The sequence below is a fragment of the Hemicordylus capensis genome, chromosome 10 (genome assembly GCF_027244095.1).
Source record: "Hemicordylus capensis ecotype Gifberg chromosome 10, rHemCap1.1.pri, whole genome shotgun sequence".
Taxonomy (NCBI): domain Eukaryota; kingdom Metazoa; phylum Chordata; class Lepidosauria; order Squamata; family Cordylidae; genus Hemicordylus; species Hemicordylus capensis.
In genome coordinates, this window is record NC_069666.1 from 28789215 (window position 1) to 28813653 (window position 24439).

Here is a 24439-nt window from a genome sequence, read left to right on the forward strand (position 1 = left end):
CCGTCTCCCGTTGATCTCCGCCAGAATTCTGCTGTGTGCAGAGAGCAGCGGTGGAAGCGCTAACCAGAACTCCAGCAGTCAGCATGTCAGCCGGATGCTGCTGCTGGTTCCCATCAGCAAGAGTTGTGCGGGCTCGAATCCTGCTTGGGAGCAGATGTGGAGCGTATGAGGCAGGCCAGGACCCTCCTGACTTGAAGACAGACTGCTTTCGTTTCCAGAAATCCCCTCCTTTTGATCTGTTGCTCGTTGCTCCGAGACCCCCTCCTTCTTTTCTTTGATTGATTTCTTCTCCAGGGTTGCCTGTGGGGCTTCCTGAGGGTCCCCACCGCCGGTATCCTTGCCTTCCTCTGTGCTGCGAGAACTCCCAGAGTCTGAGGCAGAGCATCCAAAATGGCACCCCAGTAGTTCTCCTGCACAAGTCTCTTTGCAATGAACGGGAGCCGTGCCCTTGTGCAGGGGAACCTCCTGTGGGGTGGTGACCCATGGCTTAGCTTGCCTGTCTCCCACTTCTGCAGTCTTGCATCTCCTCTGGAAAACATCCGTCCTCTTGGACATGGGCAGCCCTCCAGGATTAGGGAGCTCCAAAGAGGGGAGCAACCTTCCCAGCATGCTTTTCGGCACGTGCAGCCCAGAGAACCTTGGCATCAGTGGCTGACATGCCATGCAGCGCTCTGTGTGTGTGTCTCATGCAGGGCAGGCCCTGCTACGTTTTCCTAATGCAAGCTGCAAATGTGCAGCCTGCGCAGATGCTGCAAATGCGAAATGCATGTGCCCCTTTGTGCAGCTTCAGCATCTGCACAAGTTGTGATTTTGCAGCTTGTATTAGGAAGGTGCCGCAGTGCCCGCCCTGCACTAGACGAAAACGGAGTGTCAGTCAGTCAGCGAGAGCGGAGTACACTGTTCCATCCCCAGGTTCTGTGAATTTCACTGGGAAGTTGACGTATCACTTTGCTCTGAATTGTGCCTTTTATATTTTAAAAAACCGGGCCATAAAGATTTCCTAACTGTTGGGTTTGTTCGACAGTGGAACAGCCTGCCTCATGCAGTGGCAGGCTCTTGTCCTCCAAGGGAGGTTTCTGCACAGAGGCTGGATGGGCCCCTGTCATGGATGCCATAGCAGATTCCGGGGTTGGACTAGAAGAACTCCCGGATGCCTTCTCACTCTAAGATTCTGTGATTCTCTGGAGGATTGAAAGAGGTGCTCTCTCTGTTTGATCGAGCAAGTGGCATCCCAGTGGAAATGAAACTCAAGATACTGCTGCCTGTTTTTCAGTTTTTAAACTGAAATTAGCTTTTGCAATATTAAGTGTGACTCTTGGCTCGGCTTTGTGGATGCCCGCTGGACTCGCTTCCTCTCTTTTAAGCCAGTCGAGATGTTTGGTGTGTTGCAGTTATTTTTGCTGGAAGAGATGCGAGAGCGGAAATACGACGGCTACGCCCGGGCGATCCAGAAGGCGTGGCGGAAGTACGTGGCCCGGAAGAAATACGTGCAGATGAGAGCCGAAGGTAGGTGCCTTTCCTGCCCGGGCCGGGCCAAGCGCCCAAGGCAAAGCATGGACCTTGTCCCAGCACTGGGACCCCGGAATGACTTTGCCTTCTCCCTCCTCCTGGCGAAGCCTCCGACCTGCTGCTGAACCGGAAGGAGAGGAGGCGGAACAGCATCAACCGCAACTTCATGGGCGATTACCTGGGCATGGAGGACCGGCCCGAGCTGCGGCAGTTCCTGGCCAAGCGGGAAAAGGTCGACTTTGCAGACACGGTCACCAAATATGACCGGAGGTTCAAGGTACCAGCGCCAGCAGGGTCTTCTGCTCCAAGGCACCAAGGTCTGGTCTCTGTGGGGCGCCACTCAGCCGGAAGTTCTCCTGCACGAGCCCCACTGGGATAAACAGGAGATGCCCAAGGGCATGGCAGAGCTCTCGCTCTCTCGCGAGCCCCCTGTTCATGCCAATGGAGCTTGTGCTGGGGAACGTCCAGCTGGCTTGAGTCCCACGCGTGGGGCGGGCCGAGGAGGCTCCTTGGGGTTTTCGTAAAGGGGGCCAGCCCCATTGGCCGGAGGATGTGTCGCGAAGCCTGCTGTTGGGAGCACAAGCGCTGCGGCTCCTGACCCCGAGCGCCTCTTCCCTTTCTGCCCCACCAGGGTGTCAAGCGAGACCTGATCCTCTCTCCCAAGTGCATTTACCTGATCGGGCGCGAGAAGGTGAGGCAGGGCCCCGAGAGAGGCCTGGTGAAGGAGGTGCTGAAGCGCCGGATTGAGCTGGAGAAGATCCTGTCCATCTCCCTGAGGTCAGCCACTTGGCTTGCTATAGGGAGGGCCTGCTGGGTGATGGGGGGCAGGAGGTCTGTGGGCCTGGCTCTGGCCCGCCTGGACAGGGCTGTGTCTGCTCCCTGGGTGAGCCGCCGGGGTCTTGCATGACCTGCCCTGGCGTAAAATAAAATCCCCTCTGCTCTAAAAACACGGAAACTTAAAAAAGCAATGAGAGAGTGCCGATTTGGGGGTCTCTTCGCCATTTAAATTAAGCTCTGAGGTGCCTGGTTGGCGGAAACTGGACTGGATGGCCCCACTTTGGTTGGGTCCAGCCAGGCAACTCCTGTTGTTTTTATGGGCCACTATGTGTTGAGAATGGAGCCTCCATGTTTAGGGGCAGTCTACCTCTGAATATCAGCTGTTGGGGATGGCCAACAGGGGTGGGCTGCTGTCTTCTTGCTCTGTTTGTGGCTTTCCTGGAGCCATCAGGTTGCCCACTCTTGGAAAGAAGATGCTGGACTCAATGGACCATTTGGGTCCAATCCAGCAGGGTCTCAGAACTACTCTGCATGAAGTGATGCTGAGCCTGCACTCTTGCTTAAGAGTCCTTTAGACCCAATATCCGTGCCTTGGGGATGCAGTTTCTGTGGCACTGGGGTCTCCCTGACCCCTGTGGTACTTTAGTGAAACTCTTCAGTATAAGTGTGTCTGTGCATGTCAGGGAGGTTATTTTATTTATTTATTCATTCATCACATTTCTGTACCAACCTATTTGAAATCTCTGGGCAGTTTACAAATTAAAACACAACAATTAAAATCTTAAATAATATAAAACAAATTAAAATTTATAAACTACCCAGAGATGAAAGTTTTGAGTGGTATAAAAATATGTTAGATAATAAATAAAAAATAAAAATAAATAAATAAATAGATAAAAAAATAGATAAAAAAATAGATAAATAAATAAATAAATAAATAACCATTAATAAAACTCTAGAACATTATAAACGAAAAGCCTGATAATATTTTTATCTGTGGTTATATCTGTACCAATATTCTCTTTACATAGCTGTGTCTGGGTTGAAATCTGTAGATTTGATCAAAGATTGCAATAAGCTGAACTGAGGCTAGGGGGACCTTTGGAAATTTTCAGCCCAGCCTGTGGACATGGAGCACCCCCAAAGTGTAGGAAGGTCAGCGTGTTTGTCAAAACCGAAAGACGTTGGGGTTATTCTCACGATCACAAAAATCGGGCTTGGAAAATCCTAGCCCTATTTTTGTGATTGTCAGAACCGAGCCCGATGGTTCTGGAGTGGCTAACCCGCTCCTGTAGCCCGCCCCTTAGCCCGGGTTTGCGGAGCGAGCACTCTGCAAACCTGGGCTATCTGCTCGTGAGTAGCCGCGGCGCAGCTCCACGCCGTGGCTACTCGCGAGTAGACCCCTGGCCGGGAGGCTTAAAAGCAGCCTCTCTCCCCAGTATGCCCTGCGTGCTTGCGCAGGGCATACCGGGGCTTCTGGGGGCCACGTGGCCCCCGAGCTCCCCAGCCCCCGCCAGCTCCGGCTCGGAACTGGCCATCGTGTGGGCGGCCGATCTGGCCACCCAGGGCTCCCTGCCCGCTCGTGAGCAGGGAGCCCGCTCTTCCCACTCAGCGCCCTCAACCGGGTCTCACTGATCGTGAAACCCGGTCCGTTGTGTCTCTGGGACCCTGGGTCTGGAACGGGATCCTTCTCCTCCCCCCTCTTCTGTGGTTTTGCTTCATCCTCATAAAGGCTTCTCTCATTTCCCCCCAGTCAGCCTTAATCGATTTCTTTCATTCCGCAATTCTTAACAGAGGTGTGTGTTTTAATTATAGCTCATTCCTTCTGATTATGACAGCCATTGTCTTGCATTCTTCCTCCTCTTTTTGTGTGCACGCAAAACTCACCTGGGAGAATTATTTTGGGGTGTTTTGCAAATGGAGCTTCCAAAAGAAAGAAAAAGAAATCTCAGTGTGGTGGGATAATGAAGCTAATTAGGATGGCGCTATCAAAATCCAGAGGGGCTCCTAAGTGTCAGAGGAGGATCCCTGCCTGGGGGGGGTGGGGGGCGTGAAGGCACCGTGGTCAGCAAGGGCCAGGCTGGGGTTTTCCTTGTGCCCCCCCCCCATGGCCTCATCAGCTGCTGTGCTTTCCTTTGGCCGGCAGGAGTGAGAGGGCAACTCTTCCCTGATAGGGGAAGATGCCAAAAGCGGGGAGCCAGCGGGGGCCCCTCCACGGGGAGCAGGTTGATTCCAGCGACCCCCACCCTGGACCCTCAAGCCTGCTTGCTCCTGCTGGGCCCCAGCCTGGTTTCCATTCCTCGGCCACTTTGGAGCGAAGGGGAGGCATGTTCTGACTTTCCGGGGGGGGGGGCTCTGGTTTTCACAGCACCATGCAGGACGACCTCTTTGTCTTACACGAGCAAGAATACGACAGTCTCCTAGAGTCAGTCTTCAAAACCGAGTTTTTGACCCTGTTGTCAAAGCGGTTCGAAGAGCGAACACAACGGAGGCTCTTCCTGAAATTTGGCAACACGTGAGTAAGGAGCTCAGAGCAGCAGCAGCAGCAGCTTGCCTCTTTCTGTGTGGCTCAGGGTCCAAGGAGGGTGGCCCAGGGGACACTTGCCTTGCGGGCGGGGGGGGGGGGTCCGCGAGGCTGCCTGTGCTCTGACCCCGGGGAGTGCCCTGGTCATCCCCCCCCCAGCCCCCGTGCAATATTGCAGAGGATGCCTGAGGTAACTTCATGCGTGAGCCTTGTAAGCGAAGCGTGTCTCACAAGGAAGGTGGTTGTCGCTGTGAAGGGTTCCCCTTGCTAGGGAGAGGCTGGACCCTTGAGAAGGGAAGGGGGCCCAGAATGGCCTTCCTGGGGTCCAGTCCTGCAGCCTTCCCACCCTCCTCCTTACGCTGAGCAGATTGTGGAGGGAGGGTGGGGGGGGGCGCATACAGAGTCTGGCCGCGCGTGGCAGGAGAAGCCAAATACGGATGGTCCTCAGACTTCAGCCGAGAGGCCGGGCTTTGGGCTCCTCTTCCTCACCTCCCCTGGCCAGAGCTGGACATTGGTCTGCTCAAGCCATGGCCGGGCATTGTTCAGACACCAACTTGATTAGGACGACAAAGAAGGTACTCTCAATTGTCAGCCCGTTTGCTCCTTTTGCTAATGACAAAAAATAAATATTAGCTGTTAACGGGAGGATAATGAAATTGACTTTTAAAAATTGCAATGTGTTTTTAGGGCTTGAAACCACATGGTCAGTTTCCAGAAGCACTTTAAGACAGGGGTTCTCAAATCTGGATCTGCAGATGTTGGACTACAGCTTCCATCATCCCCAGCCACAAGGGTCATTGTGGCTGGGGGTGATGGGAGTTGTAGTCCAACCTTTGAGAACCCCTGCTTTAAGGGACGGCTTTTTCCATCATGAAGGCTGCAGCAGGACTAGGATTATTTCCTTGTGGGTTGATAGAAGCTGCCCATCATCCTGCCTGTGGGGTTCTGCACGGAACCAAAATTAACTCGATGCCAAACCTGCTGTCCTGGAATTTTTGTGCTGAAGGGAGCTGCTTCCCGGCTTGTGTAGGAGTCTCAAAGAACGAAAGCATTTCCCTGCTGTCATTTCCTGGGTGTTCTTAAATGCACAGAACAAAGCGGAGGAAGCCTTAATTAACCAGCTGGGAGAGGAGAGGAGGGGAGGAGGCACACAGGAGCTGCCGTTTTTCTCCTTGACTTTAAGACATTTCCAGAGCAGATCTGCTTGTCAGCACCACACTGATGGACCGTGTCGAGACCAAGTGAGTCATGGCTCAGCCCCCAGAAGAGCAATGGGGCTTCAGGCCGTCATGACCGTCTCCTGGCCTTCAGTGGTGCTTCGTCCTGACTGGCTCATCTGGATGCTGTCCAAAAGGCATGCAGGGCTGAAAATGCGTTTCTAAACCCCTGGGGGCCGTGCAGTGGGAATCGTGATTTGGGGCCAACCCTCACTCCTTTTCAAGAGCGGAGTTCCTGTGCAGCACCCACCCACTTTCAGTGGGGCTTGCACGGGAGAGTTTCCCAGCGGCTTCTGCCTCTCTGACCTGTCTTTGGTGGTTTCCTTCCCAGCCTCCCTTCAGACTCTGCACTGCCCTTTAGGACGTGTGACCCACACCTTCCCATCCAGTTCCCTGGGGGGAGAGAGGTCCTCTCCAGCTCCCCCTGATGTTAGAAAGTGGTGTCCGTGCTTTCTTGTGCCTGTAACTAACCTCACCTCCTGCACCTCTGTGCTAGACTTGAAGTGAAGCTGAAAAAGGAGAATTGGGGGCCCTGGAGCGCCGGGGGGTCTCGCCAGGTGCAGTTCAGCCAAGGCCAGGGAGACGTGGCCGTCCTCAAGCCAAGCAACAAAGTGCTGCAGGTCAGCATCGGACCAGGACTCCCAAAGAACTCCCGTAAGTAGGCTGCTGGCCCAGGTTGCTGGAAGGAGGAGAGGAGAGCTGGTCTGGTGGCAGCAAGCATGACTTGTCCCCTTAGCTAAGCAGGGTCTGCCCTGATTTGCATTTGAAAGGGAGACCAGAAGTGTGAGTACTGCAAGATATTCCCCTCAGGGGATGGAGCCACTCTGGGAAGAGCAGAAGGTTCCAAGTTCCCTTCCTGGCAGCATCTCCAAGAGAGGGCTGAGAGAGATTCCTGCCTGCACCCTTGGAGAAGTTGTTGCCAGTCTGTGAAGACAATACTGAGCTAGATAGACCAAAGGTCTGACTCAGTACATGGCAGCTGCCGATGTTCCTATGAGGATCAGCTGCTGCCACCTGGTGGCTACTGCTGTGCAGAACACCACAGAGGCCCAAGTGTGTTTCCTGCTTGCCTTTCAGGTCCCACCAGACGGAATGTAACCCAGTCCAGAGGACCTTCTTCCGGCAGGACCCAAGTCCAGACCTACCCGATGAGGGCTGCTCCACCTCCCCCAGGTCAGCTTTGTAGAACGGCTCCCCAGGCAAATGTTGGCCCAGTTAGTGGCCCAAGTCTTGTGCCGGTTATTAAAAGCCCAGTGACTTAATTGGATCCCAGGCGTCCCATGCTAGGAAGGCTCTTGAAACTATCAAATGGGGTGTTGGTGGGTAATACAAAATCCCTCCTCTAGCTGTGAGGAGTCCCGGGTAGGCGGCCACCATCCACCTTTTAATAGGAGCAGATTCACCCTTCCAAGGGGATATTCTGGGGGAATAAAGTGGGACACACACACACACACACACACACACACACCCCACGACAAGAAAGGCTTGTGCAGTCTTAGGCCTTCAAGAGCATGTGACGAGGGCAGGACCCAAGAAGGAGTGACAACCTTTAACAATAATCCACTAATAATTGGATGAAAAGGAAAACAATAGAGGCATCAACCATCGCTGCTTCCATTCAAGTAAAACCCTTTCCCCAGGAACAACCTGAGCCATTTTTGGAAGGGCGGTATAGAAATCGAATGAATGAATGAAACAAATATTTATATACCGCTTTTCAACAAAAGTTTCCAAAGCGGTTTACATAGAGAAATAATAAATAAATAAGATGGCTACCTGTCCCCAAAGGGCTCACAATGTAAACAGAAACATAAGATAGACACCAGTGGCAGTCACTGGAAGTACTGTGCTGGGGGTAGACAGGGCCAGTTACTCTCCCCCTGCTAAAGAAAGTGAATCACTATGTTAAAAAGGTGCCTCTTTGCACAGTTAGCAAGAACCATGCAGTCACATCCAAGCACTCACACAAAAATAAATCCCTTGACACATCTAACTAAACTGCTTCCTATCCTTCTTACTTACTTCCAAGTAATGAACTCTCAGTTGATTTCCAGCCCAAGGCTGTTAGTCTCCCCTTTCCCTACAGTAGCTGCTGATCAGACCTCACTCCGAGGCCTCTGGGGAAGAACTGAACTCTAACACACCTCTCCCCTACTCCTCTCTAGGCAGTTGTCCAATAAACCTTGCCCTTCACTCTGGATGGGGCCACAGGGCTTTGATTCTCCTGGGCTTTCTTCCTCATCTGGAGAAGCCCACCCTCCAAACAGTTCCTCTAGTTCAGGCCTGGTCCTCCCTCAAGCCTGACTGTCACTACAGCTGCTCTAGAACATTTGCAGAGCAACCCGTAGGACTTGAGGCACAGATGAATGTTGCGGGTTAGGCAGAGGGTTGCCAACATTATGTTGGCCGGATTCGGGACACAAGTAGTTGTGGGGGAGCTAGGGGTGGGGCTCGGCCCCATGTCGGAACTCTGTGTAGAGTTCTGCCTCCTGCATCAAGGGAGACCATTCTTCCTGCCTCCCCGCCCGTGGCAAGCTAGTTCGCTTGCTATGGCTCTCACAAACGGCAGCCGCGGGGGGGGGGGAGGGATGGCGTCTAAGCCAAGCCCCTGGTGTGGGCCTGGGTGGGGGTGGGATAAAGGCATGCCCTCTCCCCCACGGTTGCTCCCCTGCAACTGGGATTTGAGTCTGGAGGCAGCCTGACGCCATCAAGACTATTAGCCATTGGTAGACCTGTCCTCCATGGATTTGTCTAAGCCACGCTTGAAGGCTTCCAAGCTGCTGTTGAAGCATTTATTTTTGGAGGCATTTTTATGATCTGATTTGGGGTGGCGCAACTTCCCCGGGAGGTTGGCCATGCAAAGAGCAAGCTGGAGAAGTGAGTGCTCTCCCTGAAGGGAGGGGGCCACGTTTCACTCTTTGGCTCATGCCTTGAATTCCTTCCAGGTCATCACCAAAACGGGGTGATCAAAGCCCCACAGCTGGCACTGTATCCTCAAGGCCTGGCCAGCCAGCGGGCCAGTCAGAGAAGCCTGTACACAAGCATGGTGCGCCCGCCATTGCCACAGGTCTCCGGCGGAGCAGGCAGAATTTCTCAGCAACCAGACAGCCTGGACTTCCTCAAGGTGCCAGACCAGGGCGCTGCCGGGTAAGGGCTGACGCATGCTAGTTTCATATGCATCATGTACATCTAGTTGGTGAGCTTAGGGTTTCTCAAACTTGGGTCCAGATGTTGTTGGACAGCCATTGTGGATGATGGAAGTTGTGGTCCAGCAACCTCTGGGGACCCAGATTTGAGAAACTCTGGGTTAGAAGCCCTTTGGTCTGAAAGCAGGCATTCAGTGGGCTGAAAGGTCATTCATTGGCAGTGGGCCATGTTTTGAATATCTCCCACTTCCGTCTGCATCAGCGTGCAGCCATCCTGTGCTTTGACCACTCCGGTTCGAATGGAATGTATCGGAGCACCAGTGGGGCTTGTGAGCTGCCGTGATTATGGCCATGTTCTGTAGAGCTCTTGAGAATTGCTCCTTTTTAAGAGACTGGAACTTTTATACCGGCTGGTCACCATCCAGAGAGGAGTGTGCACCAGACCATGGTACCTGTGTGTGCGTGCAATTTATTGCAGCTGGGGATGATGGGAGTTGTAGTTCAGCAACAGTTGGAGGGCCAGGTTTGCCCACCCCTGGTTGAAGGCCGCCTAGTGGGTGTGTTGCAAAGCTAAGATTGGGGTGGCAGATTCCCCAGCGCCGCCGCAGCGCCTCTCTCTGAAAGCCTTTTCTTTTGTGAATCAGGGTTGGGGGTGGGGATTTGTTGGTTGTTGGAGGCTCCTTTGCCCAAGAGCCCAGGGGTTCCCAGAGCCTCACAGCTCCCCCGTGTGTCCTCCTAGTGCACGCAGGCAGACGACGAGCCGCCCTGCGCCTGCAGGAGGGAGGCCCAAGCCCCAGCCGAAACCCAAGCCTCAGGTCCCTCAGTGCAGGGCGCTGTATGCCTACGATGCTCAGGACACAGATGAACTCAGCTTCAACGCCAACGATGTCATTGAGATCATCAGAGAAGGTAAGGGCTCTCCACTGCCGTCCTGCGGGCCTCCTTTGCCAGGTGACGAAAGGCTTCGTTTCTTCAGCTGACGAGCATCCAGTTCATGCCCCTCGGCCCATCGCTCAGTGGGGGCACAGCTTTGCATGCTGCAGGTCCCAGGATCTATAGGAGCTGGGGTGGGGGGAACTTCTGGAAAGGCCTGAGCGATGTGGACCCCTGGGCTGATCCACTAGAAGGCAGATTCATAGTTCCAAAGGTGGGTTTCCTCCCCATCCTCTTCCTGCGATAGGAACATGAGTCAGACCATCGGTCCATCAAGCTCAGTATTATCTGCACAGACTGGCAGCGGCTTCTTCCGGGTTGCAGGCAGGAGTCTCTCTCCACCCCTGTCTTGGAGATGCTGCTGCCAGGGAGGGAACTTGGGACCTTCTGCATGCAAGCAGATCTCTAGGGAATGAACTAAAATTAATACGCATACAAGTACGACTAATATTTATATACTGCTTTTCAACAACAGTTCCCAAAGCAGCTTACAGAGATATATAAACAAACAAATAAAGCCCCGTCCCCAAAGGGCTCACAATCTAAAGAAGAAACATGAGAGACGCCAGCAAAGGCTGCTGGAGGGATGGTGCTGTGCTGGGGACGGAATGTCAGCGAATGCCGGCTGAAAGCTCTGGTTCCTTCCAAAGGGCCAAAGGGATGTGTGGAATGTTGGAGTGGCCATTGGCCATTTGGAAATTCAATGCATTCCATGGCCCTTTGGAAGGAGGAACATAGGAAGCTGCCTTTTACCAAAGCAGACCCTTGGTCCATCTACCTCAGTACTGTCTACCCATAGGAACATAGGAAACTGCCATATACTGAGTCAGACCATTAGTCTATCTAGCTCAGTATTGTCTTCACAGACTGGCAGCAGCTTCTCCAAGGTTGCCGGCAGGAATCTCTCTCCCAGCCCTATCTCGTTGGAGATGCTGCCAGGGAGGGAATGTGGAACCTTCTGCTCTTCCCAGAACGGCTTCATCCCCTGAGGGGAATCTCTTGCTTTGCTCACATATCAAGTCTCCCATTCAGACGCAACCAGGGCAGACCCTGCTTAGCTATGGGGACAAGTCATGCTTGCGACCACAAAACCAGCTCTCCTCTCCTGCCCAGCTGGCAGCGGCTTCTCCAAGGTTGTGGGCAGGAGTCTCTCCCAGCCCTGTCTTGGAGATGCTGCCAGGGAGGGAACTTGGGACCTTCTGCAGGCAAGCATGGAGGTGCTCTTTCCAGAGTGGCCCCTTCCCCTCAGGGGAATAAGAACCTAAGAACAGCCCTGCTGGATCAGGCCCAAGGAGGCCCATCTAGTTCAGCATCCTGTTTCACACAGTGGCCCACCAGATGCCGCTGGAAGCCTACAGGCAAGAGGGGAGGGCATATAAGAACATAGGGATATCTGACAGGGCTCACATGCAGTCTCCCATTCAAATGCAAACCAGGGTGGAGGCTGCTAAGCAAAGGAGGCAATTCATGCTTGCTGCCACAAGACCAGCTCTCTTCCTGAGCAGACACAATGGTTTCACCCTTGCACAGGGACGCTTGCTTCTGTCCACCTAAGCCAGGGTTCCCATCCTTGGGTCCCCAGATGTTGTTGGACTACAACTCCCATCATCATCAGCCAGAGTGGCCAAAGGGATTATGAGAATTGTAGACTAAGAGCATCTGGGATCCCACCCTAGACAGTGCTGGGGCTCTGACCCAAGTCCTTCTACAGGTCTTCTGCTGACTGAGCAAAGAGGCACCTTTTAAAAGTGCTGATTCTCTTTATATGGCAGGGGGAGAGCAACTGGCCCTATCCATCCCCAGCACAGCATCCCTCCAGTGGCTGTTGCTGGTATTGGTCATGTTCTTTTTTATATTGTGAGCCCTTTGGGGACAGGGAGCCATTTGTTAAATTTATTTATGTCCATGTAGACCACTTTGGGAACTTTTTGTTGAGGGGCGGTATATAAATATTTGTCATATATCATACCATACAATCACTTGCACTTTCTCTCCCTTTAGCTTATTTACTTATTTAACCCAAGTACATTTTTAACTTGCTGGGTCAGTTTGGGTTCAGATACTAACTTTAACAAGTATTAATTGGTTCCGACATTTTGAACTGGTTTTGAACCAATTTAGACCCATTTCATGCAGAATAATACCAAACTTTTGCTCATCATGTGACTTTAAAAAAGAAGTTTATTTTGAACTTGCAGTCCCAATGAGAGATAATCTTATATTGTTCCTCTTTAGAAGGAAATGGCCAGTAGTAGTACAGGGGGCACCTCATTATTCGTGGGGCTCAAGTTCTGCACCGACAGCCACAAATAATGAAGCATTATGATGTCAATGGGAATTGGGGGGTTAGGTTCGGGAGTCTCAGAAAATGGCCCGAAACATCCCCAAAACACCAGGAGGGGGGCCCTGAAAAAAAGGCTAGTGCTCCAGTGCGTGCCTTGGCCGCCTCGTATGTTATGCTCTGCCGCTCTCTAGCTACTCCCCTCCAGGACTGCATGAAGTACAAAACAGTGCAGCACGGTCAGAGCAAAGAATCCTCGTCCTGCTGCTGTTGTCACCCAGCACAGAGCAGCGTGAACCCCAGGCCTCAACAATTGCCATCACAGCGTGAGGCAGTTCACGGAAGCTCCCGGGCATAGTTCCCTCACCCTGTAAAGTCCACGTCCTGTACTTTAGAGGCATCACAGCATCAGGGCAGGTCAAGTTCTTCAGCACCCTAAAATGTGTCTCTCTTGCCCACAGACTGTATTTACCTGAATTCAAGACTAGCCCCCCCCCCCCGATGCTTTTTGATATTAGAAATCAGGAGCTCGTCTTAAATTCAGATTCCTGGTCCTTTCAAGTAAATGCAGATAAAACCTGTATTTAACCTTTATTCTGTTAAGAGGGGTCGTCTTAAATCCAGCGCTGTCTTCGATTGGGGTCAACAGGGTCTGCCCACGTCTTTTCTCACTGTGTTCCCTTTTGCAGATCCCTCAGGCTGGTGGATGGGCAGGCTAAGAGGGAAGCAAGGACTGTTCCCAAATAATTATGTGGCCAAGGTGTAGCCCTGCAGGCCCAGAGACAGATGGAGACGCTTTCCAGCTGTGGCGGTCTCCTTGCAAAACTCCCATTCTTCATGGAATCTCTACTCCACGGCAGTTGAGTCTTCAGAGGAGGAAGATGGAGGAAAAAGCTGCTCTGTTTACTCTCCAGAAAGCCAAAGTGCATCCCTCAGATGCCCAAATTACCAAACAAGGGCTTATTTATTTAATTTAATCCATTGTTTTTCTCACGGAAGAGGAAGAGCATCTTGAATTCCATTCCTTGAAGTTTCGGGAAGATGCTCTGCCAGCCAGGACTCCGGCAGAGTCAGACTTCTTACAAGTGCCTTTCGTTGTGCCGGACTCTCTTCAACATGATCTCACACCATAATGGCACATTGTGCACATTTCCTCTGTGGGTGACTTTGCAGAGGAGCAGAGTGATGCTGCTACCTGCCTTAGAAGCAGAGGGGCATGGCTTCTCCCCCCCCGCCGCCCTCCAAAGAGCATGTATGGTCAAGGTCGCCCGAGCTGGTAGTCCTTGTTTGCGTGTGAGCAGTGAAGATGCCCGAAAAGGCTCAGCTCCCCAAAGAGACGCTCCTGAATGCTGTAGATGGTTTGCAGAGATAATGTGGCTGGCCCATGTTGGTTTTTAATTATTGCTGCATCTGGTTGGAGACTTGGGGGCTGTTCACTCTCCTCCCCCCATCAGGAGCTGGGCACCAAGATAGCAGAGCGAGGCAACCCAGCCGGAATGGACCCCCGAGCGCTGCCCTGTGCTTCTCCAGCCAGGGAGCTTGAGGAGCCTGCAGGGGCCAGGGACGCTGCCAGCCGTGCTGCTGGGGAGCCATCAAGCCAGGGGTGCAAGCGCCTGTCAGCCCAGCCGCCTCCCGCCCCAGGCCCGAGCGCTGATGCTTCCCCATTTTATCCACTCTCTTCCCATGCGCCATCAATAAAACATAGGAAGGAACACGAGCGTCCAGGGGCTTTCTTTGGTGGGCTGATTCTGCCCGCTCCCCAGCAGATGACAGCTGCGTCGTGGTTGGTACTCAGGGTAGGAAGCCTCTCCTTCTGGGCGAGGAAAGCAGTGCTGATGGGCCTGGCCTGCTTCCCCCAGCACCACTGCCCTGGAAGGGGAGGCAATGTGGGTGGGTGTGGAGCCGCCCAGCACTTCAGGAGAGGCACAGAGCAAAGGAGAGCACCGGCAGAAGCTGCTCCCTCGCTGCAGGCATAACGATGCTACAAACCGCCTCTCGCTGGCAGCCATTTCTGCTGGCAAGTGGCACTACCAACCAATAACATCAACTTAAAAACACACACAACAAAACCCAGCTTAGATTAAAACCAATCAGTTAAGTGTCTGTCTTGAAATGTGTTGTTTTCAATGAAAACTGAATTAACTGAATTTCATAGAGGCAATGCAGCTCACCTCAAGCCAGGGGTCCCGTGGGGAGAAGACCGAGAGTGCTTTAGCCACCCAGCAGCCTCCTACAACTGCCGGGTTTGGTGCCATGGCTGAATGGACATCAAGCAGAGAGCCCTGGATTGAGGCTTCCACATTTGCTACAGCAGGGAAACGAGGGGGCCAAGTATTCAAGTGCTGCTGAACTACAACTCCCAGCATCCCCAGCCACAAATTGTAACTGGGGGTGATGGGTGCTATAGTTCAGCAACATCTGGAGGAATCCTGGTTGGGAACCACTGGAAGAGAGAGTCGTTTTTGGCCACCAACATCCACTGAGTAGTACGAGGGTGGCGGCGGCGGCGGCATCTCTCCACTCCGGTGTCAAGAGTGCTGCCTTGCGTGTCAGTATTGTGCACAAGCATTTTGGTTTATCCAGTCCGACCATGTGGAAGGCAGCTAGATTAAGCATCCCTACTCTGAGAAACTGCCTGACACGCGGCGGCCAGAGCGCTCCTGTGCTCTGTGCTTCCAAGACAAGAGGGGGCACCAGCTGGAGATCTTGGACCCGCATCGCCTAAGCTTGCCTCTTCTGCTTTTGTCAGCCCTTGTGAGGGGCGAAGTCCACGCAGGGGGCCTGAGCCCCGCTCGTGTGGGAATGAAGGCCCCTGCTGCACTTCCCAGCCTCCTTGCAGCCACAGGGACTAGGAGCTTGCCTCTTTGCAAAGGGAGAGCCAAGGAGACCTCAGGCCTCCCCCCAGACGACGTTCTGCCTTTATAGCAGTGACAATCTGAGTTACAAATAAGCTGCTCGTCTGTGGGTTGACAGGAGTCGTGCTGAACTGCAGGGGGGTTGATGGAGCACAAGATGCTGGCATCTACTGCCATCCCATAATGAGTGAATGGGGACTCTTCTGCCCGCATGGGTGGGGGGGAGCAGCAGCCGCAGCAGCCCTCTCCCCACTGTGCCATTTGTTTTCTTGCCTTAGGAAGCTGCCTACTCTCCCGGAAAACATCCTTAGCCCCCCAACTCCACAGCAGAAACATACAACAGTCCCCGACCTCGGCTTGCCCCCCACCCTGCACACTGGGCGGGTAGGCAGGCAACCCCCAGCAGCTCTGCCATCTCCAGCTGCCCCTCCAAAGCACCAGGGCCAGGCTAGATGCAGTGTGAATCCTGCGACTGGCCAGCCCATGTTTTGCCTCGAGACAAGGCGCTGGTGGCCAGACTGTGGCAGCTGTGATTTCCTTGAGGGGAGGAACCTCAAATAGTATTTGTGGGGGGCACTCTTTTAGGACCCCCTCCCTGATATTTACAGTTTTCAAAATAAATACTCAAGGGCCAGTCCCCTAATCCAGTGTGGCCCTTATATGGAAAGTGGTACCGCTTTCAGCCAATCAGTTGAATTTGCACGTTGATCACAATGTGCTGAAACTACTTATAAAAAGGATGATGAAACAAAGCAGGCATCAAGGGAGAGGCATTCCATCCTCCACAAAGGGAATGCCTCTCTGCCAATGGCAAACGCCATCTTAAGCAGTTCACTCAAGAGTCTTTTTAAAAGGCAGCCACCCAATGTGTTGACAAAGATGATTTTTAACTCCAATCCGTCTCTTAAACCCTACAGGCAGCGTCCTCGCTAAGGCCTCAGCCCTCGTTTCCTTCTCCAGACATCGAAGCACCAGAGTTTGAGCCAACTCCCCCAGCATTACTCTAAGAGCAAACGTGGAGGCTCCTGCCTTTATGGCGGCCCTCTGGCCGGCTTCTGGGACCAGGGCCTTAAGGTAAAGGAGGATTTCTACAAAGGTCTTTATTAGGATACACACACACACACACACAGACTACCCGTTTAAGAGCAGCCACTCAGCCAGCTGCCATCAACGGGCCTCCAGAGGCCCCGCTGCCCCCCAGGCTCTCTCGCCGGCAACCAGGAGCTGGGGCTCACGAGAGCAGCCTGGACTCCCCCGCCAGCAGCTGCGCGGCCAGGTCCTTCAGGGTGCTGGAGTTCAGCTGCGGGGCGGTGCTGATCCTCATGAACTGGCTGCTGGCATACTTGGTCTTGACTGCCTGCGGGGAGGGAAGGGGCAGCGTGGGGCTGCTGCAGTGGCTCCGGCTATGCCTGGCTTTGAGTATTGTGCCAGCAGAAGCCCCCTCACCTACCTGCAGACTAACAGGCCGGACCTTTCTCCCAGGTGAGGCATGGCTGGGCAGAACCCTGCAAGGCCCCCTCCCCTTGACCGGACCCCCTCCGCTCTTCCAGCCTTGTCGAACAGCTGGGTCCTGCAGACGTGCCCACGGCCGATGCAGGTTGGTACCAAGAGGCTGAGCAGCAGGGTAGCCAGCAGTGCACGGAGCAGGCCCTGTGCCAAATGCTTCATGAGCCAAGTGCTCCCAGCCATTCCGCGGCCCAAAGCAGAGAGACTAATCCTGTGTGGAGCTCATTCGGCTTGCCTCCCTTTCTGCAACCCCTTGAAGCCCCCTTCTCGGCGATCTGGGTGCTTGCAGAGAGCCAGCGGGCGAGGCGAGCCCCAGGATCTGCCCACAGTTGCCTGGCAGAGGGGTGAGGAGGAGGAGGGCAGCAGAAACCACCAGCCCTCCCCACAATGGCAGTCAGTGGGACCCGGGGTCGTCCCTGATGCTTCCTGCACCTGGGATTTCTGCTGGCGCTCAAAGCCTGGAAGGAGAGGAGGGAGAGTCCCAGCTGCTCCCTCTGCCAGTTTGGGGAGAGAGCAGGAAAGGGGGCTGGCAGGCAGGCAGGCAGAGCCAGCCAGAGGCCAAGTGAAGCCGGGTCCGCCACAGGCAGAGGGTCGCCTTGGGACCAGTCTCTCCGGGCCCTCCGCGTCCCCTCCCTGCGAGGCCTTGTGCTCTCTCCCCAGCAGAGGCAGAACTGCTCCCCCAGGGCCTGCGTCTTCCCTGGTGCCAGCCAGCACAGCCACACCGGGGGCAGAGGGGGCTCCGGGCTGCCAAGAGACTCACGACGTGTCTGGTGAGGTTCCTGTCGACGCGCACCACGTTCTTGGCCATGTGCTGCATCACAGGGGCCAGGCCCTCCTCTTCGTAGCCCGTGTGGTAGCACAGCTGGAGGTTCTGCAACAGGGAGGAGGTGCGTCTCAGACCCTGCGGAGCGGGCTGGTGGACTCGCAAGCAAGGGTGGCCGCCAAGGATGCCCCTGCAAGCCGGAAGGGGGCCCTGAGCGTCCAGCGGGCCCTGGCAGGCAGGCTGGCTTAGACAGCTGGAGGGGCAAGGCAGACCCTCACTCTGCGGCGGGGGGAGGCAAGGGGAATGTCTTGCAGCAGACAGCGCTCCCGTGGAGTCACCCATCCAAATGCAAACCAGGGTGGGCCCTGCTTAGCAAAGAGGACCGTTCAGGCTCACGGCTGCAAGAGCAGCTCTCCTCCCACAGCCCTCACACAATCTGAGAGCACCCACTGTGGTGAGTTTTGGCCTCACAGCAGGCCGAGGAGCACCTGGAGAGGAAGCCACTGAGAGAGGACTTCTTTTAAACCCCATCTTTGTTTGGTGAGGTCCCGGGGCTCTTTGTTGTGCATTACACAGCAGCAGCCTCCCCCAACACAGATCAGGACTGAAGCAGGAGGGGGAAAGGGGCAAGGGGCAAGTGACCCCTCCCCACCATTTAACTGTTTGGATTCAGATTCTCTCCTGCTAGCTGGTCTTGCCAGCCAAAGAGACCTCCAGCCACCTACCTGCTGGAGGCCAATGCCTACTTGAGTCCCAAGAGCTGGAAACGCTTCTTCCCAACGGACTGGCAACAATCCCTTGGGATACATGAGCGAGGATAGGGGTTCCCAACCTCAGGCCTCCTGACATTGCTGGACTACAAGCCCCATCATCCGCAGCCACGGTGGCCTTTGGGAATCCCTGCTGCCCAGGAGAGGCTTTGTATACTTTCCGGCCTTCAGTAGAGTCTCACCCAGCGGCCTTGTGCAAAGACCTTCTGAGACAGGCACAGAGCAGCTGCAGCTATCGCCGAAGGATTATAGTGCACCATCGCGTAGTCCACAAGGGTCAGCTCCATCAGGTATTTGGCTAACATGTACAGCTCGGCGGTTGCCTGGCAACACAAGACAAAATAATGCCCAAGCAGCCGGTCATCCGTCCATGACATACAGAAGAACTGGTCACGTCCCTATCCAGAGAAAATCATTGATCCCAATTTCCCGGCACCCAGTTTCATGGGGTGACCCCTGGTTCCAGTATTGTGAGTGAGGGAGAAAGTGTTCTCCCTCCACGGTCTCTACTCCGTGCACAGTTCTATACACCTCTACCATGTCTCCCCGTAGTTGCCTCTTTTCCAAGGTAAAGAGCCCCAGATACTGCAGCCTGGCCTCATAAGGAAGGTGCTCCAGGCCACAGATCATCTTGGTTGACCTCTTCTGCACCTCCCCCAGTTCTACAATGTCCTTTTTGAAACATGGTGACCAGAACTAGCTCTCCTTCCGATGCCTGGGAGTCAATTTCATTCTCTCAGACACATGTTGGCCATTCCCAAGAGCTCACCTGTCTCATTTTGGGAAGCACACAGATGTGCTTGTGTAGCACCTTCTGCTACCAGCTGGCCTTCACACACCCCGGTCTCCCCATGACCATAAACTACCCTCTTCTGATGACATCAGTCATCCTGTTACTTCAGCCCCTGCTTGCAGGCCTTCCAAACAGCATCCTACAACAAGTGTGCAGCACCTGGCACATTTTTGGTGCTTAAAAAGCAGCAGCAATGGAGAGCTTGTTCAACCAAGGCAGCAGGTCTTGGGTTTGGCACATGCGCCTATTCCCGCAGAAGGCAGTGCCCAAACCAGGAGATAACATTACTGAGAGCAGGACACACACACAGCTTCCAGAAGCCTAGGTCTTCCACAAGCACTCCTCAAAACATTTCGTTTCGAGAACAGCTTCCAAGGGCCCAACACCCACTTCCGCTCGATGCACCTGAAGCATGCCGACCCAAACGGCGCCTGAGCACAGACCCACCTCACACACTTTGGCTGCTCTCCTGAGGAAGTGAAGGGGCAGAGGCCGGCCCAGGCCAAAGTCCAGCTCTTTAAGGATCTTCCGTTCCATCGCCCGAATCTGAGCCGGAGTGTACGCTTGGTCAGTGATGTAGACAAAGTCCACGATGCTGGGCACGTAGATCTCTTCGTATTTTGCAGCCAGAAGCATCGCAGTGACACCAACCAACTGCAGCTCTTTGCGGGAGACAGGCTGAGACTAGTTCACACAAAAGGGACACTTGTCAGTGTCATCCCCCACACGGAGACATGAAGGGGAAGCACGGTGCTTCCTGCAGAGTTCTGCAATATCCTCTGCATAAACCGTGCTGTAGCTTACTTGTAAGTAGCGATCCATGATGGCCACACACATGTAAAGCGTTTCCTGCAAGAGATGGAACCTGGCATGGACCTGGACCAGCCAGTCCACCAGAACAGCACGCATTCGCCCATTGAGCTCCACCCCATCCAGGTAGAAAGGGGACACATTCTGCTGGACCTATCGGGGAGAGGGAGAGAGCCTGCTTATTCAAAACGCTGAGCACAGGCAGACAGAGAATGGGGCCAGCAGGACCAGAGCAATCAGAAAAGGGCCCTGCAGGGCTGTTCTTATGCACAAAGCCTATCCGGCCCAGCATCCTGTTTCACACAGTGGCCCACCAGATGCCTCTGGGGAGCCCACAGGCAAGAGGTGAGAGCAGCATGCCCTCCTCTCTCCTGCTGCTGCTCCCCTGCAACTGGCATTGAGAGGCATCCTGCCTCCAAGGCTGGAGGTGGCCCATAACCATCATGTTATACCGTGTTTATCCAAATCCAATACAAGGTTCTCCACGCTTTCCTCTTCAATATGAGACGGCTGTCTTTAATTTGGAGTCATCCTTCTTTTGGGTGAATACATGTACAACTTGTGTTTAGCCTCTTTTTTAAGGCATTCAGAGTTGCCTTCTATTCGGGTAAATATTGAAAGCCACAGGGCTCTGTGGGCACCAGGAGTCGAAATCGACTTGACGGCACACTTTTATCTTTCGCAACATCTGAGGACCACAGGTTGGGAACTCCTGGACTAGCTAGCCCTCCTAGGTGGCCTTTGGGGTTGGGGAGGAGGAGAACTGTAGCCCAGCAACATTTGGGAGCCCCTGGGCTAGGGGACCAGCGGGAGGCAACCTTTGGCACTCCAGCTGCTCTGGGACAACAACCCCCAACATCCGCAGCCACCATATGTTGTGGTTCAGCCACATCGGGAGTGCCACAAGCTGCCTCCCCTGGTCCTCCTAGACCAGCATCCCGCTCCTGATGGCAGCCCCCCAGATGCTGGGTGCCCAGCAGGGTCCCTGCCAGAGACGTACCTCCAGCTGTCTCAGGTACCAGTAGATATCCTTCACGTAGTCGCTGCACAGCTGAGGATCTCCCCAGTCATCGGCGTCAATATCTTCCACGCTGCTTCTCAGCATCTCCGAGAAGGCCTGGCACAGGTCCACTTCCGTGGGCACATCCATAGAGGTGGAAACGGGGCCCGGGAGAGACACCTGCAGCAGTGACAGCCTGACCTCAGCCTCAGATTTCAGAGGCCAGCGAGGGCTCTTCGGAAACTATGTTCGGTGTGCGAGGACTTCTCGCCACTTGCTGCTGTCCCAGCCAGTTTACGCAGGAAGCTTCTTTATATAGTGTCGGACCAGTGCTCCCTCTAACAGGGATTCCCAGATGTTGCTGACTACAACTCCCCCAAGCAAAAACCACTGCAGCTGGTAATTCTGGGAGCTGTAGTCAACATCATCTTGGAATCCCTGTTAGAGGGAACCCTGAGTCAGACCCTTGGTCCAGCTAGCTCAGCATCTCCTACACTGACAGGCAGCTGCTTGCTTACTGCCTGCTCGCCTGCCCACACAGCCCTCCCAAGAGGTGCATGGATGTGGTTCAGGCTTCCTGTTTCTCCCAGGCTTTTTTCTGACTTCTTTCTCTGGTTCCAACATGCATCCCAAACCTGGTCTAAATATTTCTCTCCACCCCTCCCCAAAGAAGCACAGCGTTCTTTTAAAAATAATATTTTAAATGAATTCTAAATGATATAGTCTGCAATTAGTAACAGAACCTGGTTATAAAGTAAAGTGTGCCGGCGAGCCGGTGTTGACTCCTGGCGACCACAGAGTCCTGTGGTTGTCTTTGCAAATAAGCATCAATTGCCTGAATGCACCAAATGCAACTCTTGATGCTGGAGGATTTTGCAACCAGGGTACCTACTGCTGCTCTTAATCTAAGCCAGGGCTCCCAACCTTCTGGTTGCAGTCTTATGCCAAGGGATGGGAACCCGCTTGCCTTGCTAGAGTTCACAGCACAGCAGCTTGTCTTCAGCATTAGACAATGCCTTCAGTCTCCCTGTTCTGTTCTCACTGAGCAAGGAACGGAGGCCGGGCAGAAGAGAAGCTGGAACACAACCCAGAGAAACAGCACACTCAAGAAGCTCCACGCCCCCAGGAAGGATGCGACTGTCTCTCCCAAACGGTAGCTTCCCCACCAGTTAACAGGGATTCCCAGATGTAGTTGACTACGACTCCCATAATCCCCAAGCAAAAGCTATTGCAGCCAGGGATGCTGGGAGTCGTAGTCGTCAACATCTGGAAATCCCTGTTAGAGGGAATTCCACTCTCCACCCCCACATTCAAAATACCTTTGAAACGGGATGGTGTGTGTGTGTGTGAGAAAGAGAGTGAGAGAGCGTGTGCGAGCATGCTTTGCCTGTGAGCCCCGCTCTTCCTCGAGGTCTCCTGCATTGCCAGACCTGCAAGCCAACTACCCACTTTGGAAGAATAGCTTCTTCTACTCCAGGACTGGGGAGCTTGCACTGATTTCCCCACCATGGGTGTCTGCCTGGCCTAGGCACCTTCTAGAATTCCTCGGGGATTCTCCACTTTCTAAGGGAAGACAGACTGGCTTGTGCCACTCAAAAACAGGCTGCCCTGCAGTTCAGTGTCAAGCTGAGTGTTCACCTTGTCTCCTTTGGGTCTTCTGATTGCTACCCAGTTGCCGATTTCTCCCAAGGGGTCCCTCGTGCTACTGGGCTGGCTGCAGGCCTTGCTAGGATCCACCGCCACGCCATTCTTCACAGGATTCGTAACCTGTAAGAGAGAACCTCTCAGGCGACTTTTCTCAAAGCAGTGCGCTTCTGCCATGGAGGGTATTACTTACAGCAGCCGCCCCGCCCCACCCCCCAGCCAGTTTGGCAATAAAAACAGCTCACAGTCCTGCAAGGCCAGCCCATTCTGCACCAAATAGGCCAGCATTTGCAGATCAGCCACAATTTATGCATGGCTAACCAGACTTTGGATAAGGGTATCTGGTTTGCACAACAGAGCAAAGAAGCTGCAGCACTGTGCCAGACCCAGTTCAGCAGCAGAAAGGCTCGGCAGAGACCCAGGGGGCTAAGCGGCAGGCTGGCTTCAGCCTGAGAGTTCACGTTCTGCTGCTTTTTATGAGTTTCAGCTGCTGCATCTGCTGCTGCTGCTGCTGTAACCCCCTTGCAAAGTTAAGCATGGGCAGCAATAACCAGGCCGAGGAAGGAAGCTCCTGTCCACACCCCTCCAGGATCCCTCCAGGTATTCTTATCCGCCCCCAGCTTCCAAGTTTCCTCCCTGCAGCCATAAGGGCTGGGGCGGGCGGGCGGGGGGGGGGGGGGGCGCGGCAGGCATCCCTTTGGAAGACAGCAGCTTAGCGCGCAGGGAACGGAAGGCTGCCCAGATCTACCCACCCCCATGTTAAGGCCTTCGCTCCACACGTGCCTGGCACTGACTGGGGCATTTGCACAGCAGCAGCACCACCACCACCGCTCCGTGGGCTTAGAGAGACTTCCACAAGCCCAGGCAGTCCACTCGCCTCCCTTTGCCTCAAGTCCCAGCTCTTGTCAGGGAAGCCATCCACACATTCACCGGCGAGTCAGACGCGGGCGGCGATGAGCAGCGCATGCGTCAAGCCTCAAGGCACCTAAGGTAGGCTCTCAACCCCAAACCGCGTCGCTTAGCTGACAAGCAGCACAGGCTCTCTTCAAGTACAGGGGAGTTCCATGGGCAGCACCCGCCTCCGCCCGCGACTCACCAGCCCACCTCGCGCATGCGCCATAGCCACAGCACGCACCGCTCCCACCAGCGATCAGCCTTTGCCGCGGCCACATCCTTCAAGGAGACGCCAGTCACGCCACCATTGGCCCACTGGATTGGGTGCCGCTCTCTTGTCCCCGCCCCCAAGCGTTGCCATAGCGACCCAGTTTCAGGTTTTCTGCGGGCGGAGTCCATTCTTGCGATATCGCGAGACTACCGTGATTCCACGCAAAGCCACGTGGAAGTTGTAGTTCTGCGAGGGAACAGCATGAACGTCTAAACCGGGTTGCTGCGAGGGAGTGTCTAGCGGAACACCAGCTGGAAGGGAACGCCTCGGTTGGCCACCCCCGGCCGGCAAGCAAAGCGGAGGAGGAGCGAGCAGATGCAAGAGGAAACCTCTTTCCCACTGCATCCCTCCAGCAACGGGTATTTGGCGGTACACTGCCTCGAAGCATGGAGGTTCCACTAAATAGGAACTACGACGGCTTTTTATCTTAACGCAGCAATTGCATATCCTTTTATCCCACATCACTCCTCCCTGTGGGCCATCACAAAATGCTTGCTTTGGCTTATAAAGGAGGGATAGCCACCCTGAGGCTCTCCAGCAAGTATCTGACCAAAACATTGGATAGCTAAAAAGATGAAGATGCAAGCACTTTCAATTCTGTCTACTATTCTGCTTATTGTATAAAACATCATTTTGACCAATAAAAATTCATTTTGACCATTTTATTATTATTGTTTAAAGGTATGTGATGCTTATTGTATTATGGTCACAAAGAGAGATGTTGCAGAAACTTGATGCAATGCATC

At 54.1% G+C, this 24439-nt stretch overlaps 2 protein-coding genes across 9 annotated transcripts in view; one reads left to right on the forward strand and one right to left on the reverse strand.

Annotated features, from left to right (window-relative positions):
- MYO1E (myosin IE) overlaps positions 1–14099 on the forward strand; it is a 76336-nt gene extending 62237 nt beyond the window's left edge. For both annotated transcript variants that reach the window (XM_053272022.1, XM_053272023.1), the window contains exons 20-28: positions 1392–1506; positions 1617–1786; positions 2141–2286; positions 4655–4801; positions 6524–6681; positions 7105–7200; positions 8973–9174; positions 9913–10082; positions 13077–14099. In XM_053272022.1, coding sequence (XP_053127997.1) covers positions 1392–1506; positions 1617–1786; positions 2141–2286; positions 4655–4801; positions 6524–6681; positions 7105–7200; positions 8973–9174; positions 9913–10082; positions 13077–13153 — 1281 coding nt within the window. In that variant the 3' untranslated portion in view covers positions 13154–14099. The remainder of the gene's footprint in view (positions 1–1391; positions 1507–1616; positions 1787–2140; positions 2287–4654; positions 4802–6523; positions 6682–7104; positions 7201–8972; positions 9175–9912; positions 10083–13076) is intronic.
- A 2228-nt stretch (positions 14100–16327) lies between these two features.
- CCNB2 (cyclin B2) lies at positions 16328–23767 on the reverse strand. 7 transcript variants are annotated; one of them, XM_053272033.1, is made up of 9 exons: positions 23664–23767; positions 22523–22651; positions 21852–21959; positions 20885–21064; positions 19879–20037; positions 19522–19758; positions 18464–18604; positions 17509–17619; positions 16328–16599 (listed from the first exon to the last, which is right to left on the reverse strand). In XM_053272033.1, the coding sequence occupies exons 3-9, from the start codon at positions 21888–21890 to the stop codon at positions 16474–16476; spliced, it is 993 nt and encodes a 330-aa protein (XP_053128008.1). In that variant the 5' UTR covers positions 21891–21959; positions 22523–22651; positions 23664–23767; the 3' UTR covers positions 16328–16473. The 7 variants fall into 7 exon arrangements, with proteins under 7 accessions (XP_053128008.1, XP_053128003.1, XP_053128004.1 ...); XM_053272028.1 differs by lacking the exon at positions 21852–21959 and having other exon boundaries at positions 23625–23764; XM_053272029.1 differs by lacking the exon at positions 21852–21959 and having other exon boundaries at positions 23633–23758.
- Positions 23768–24439: the final 672 nt, after the last annotated feature.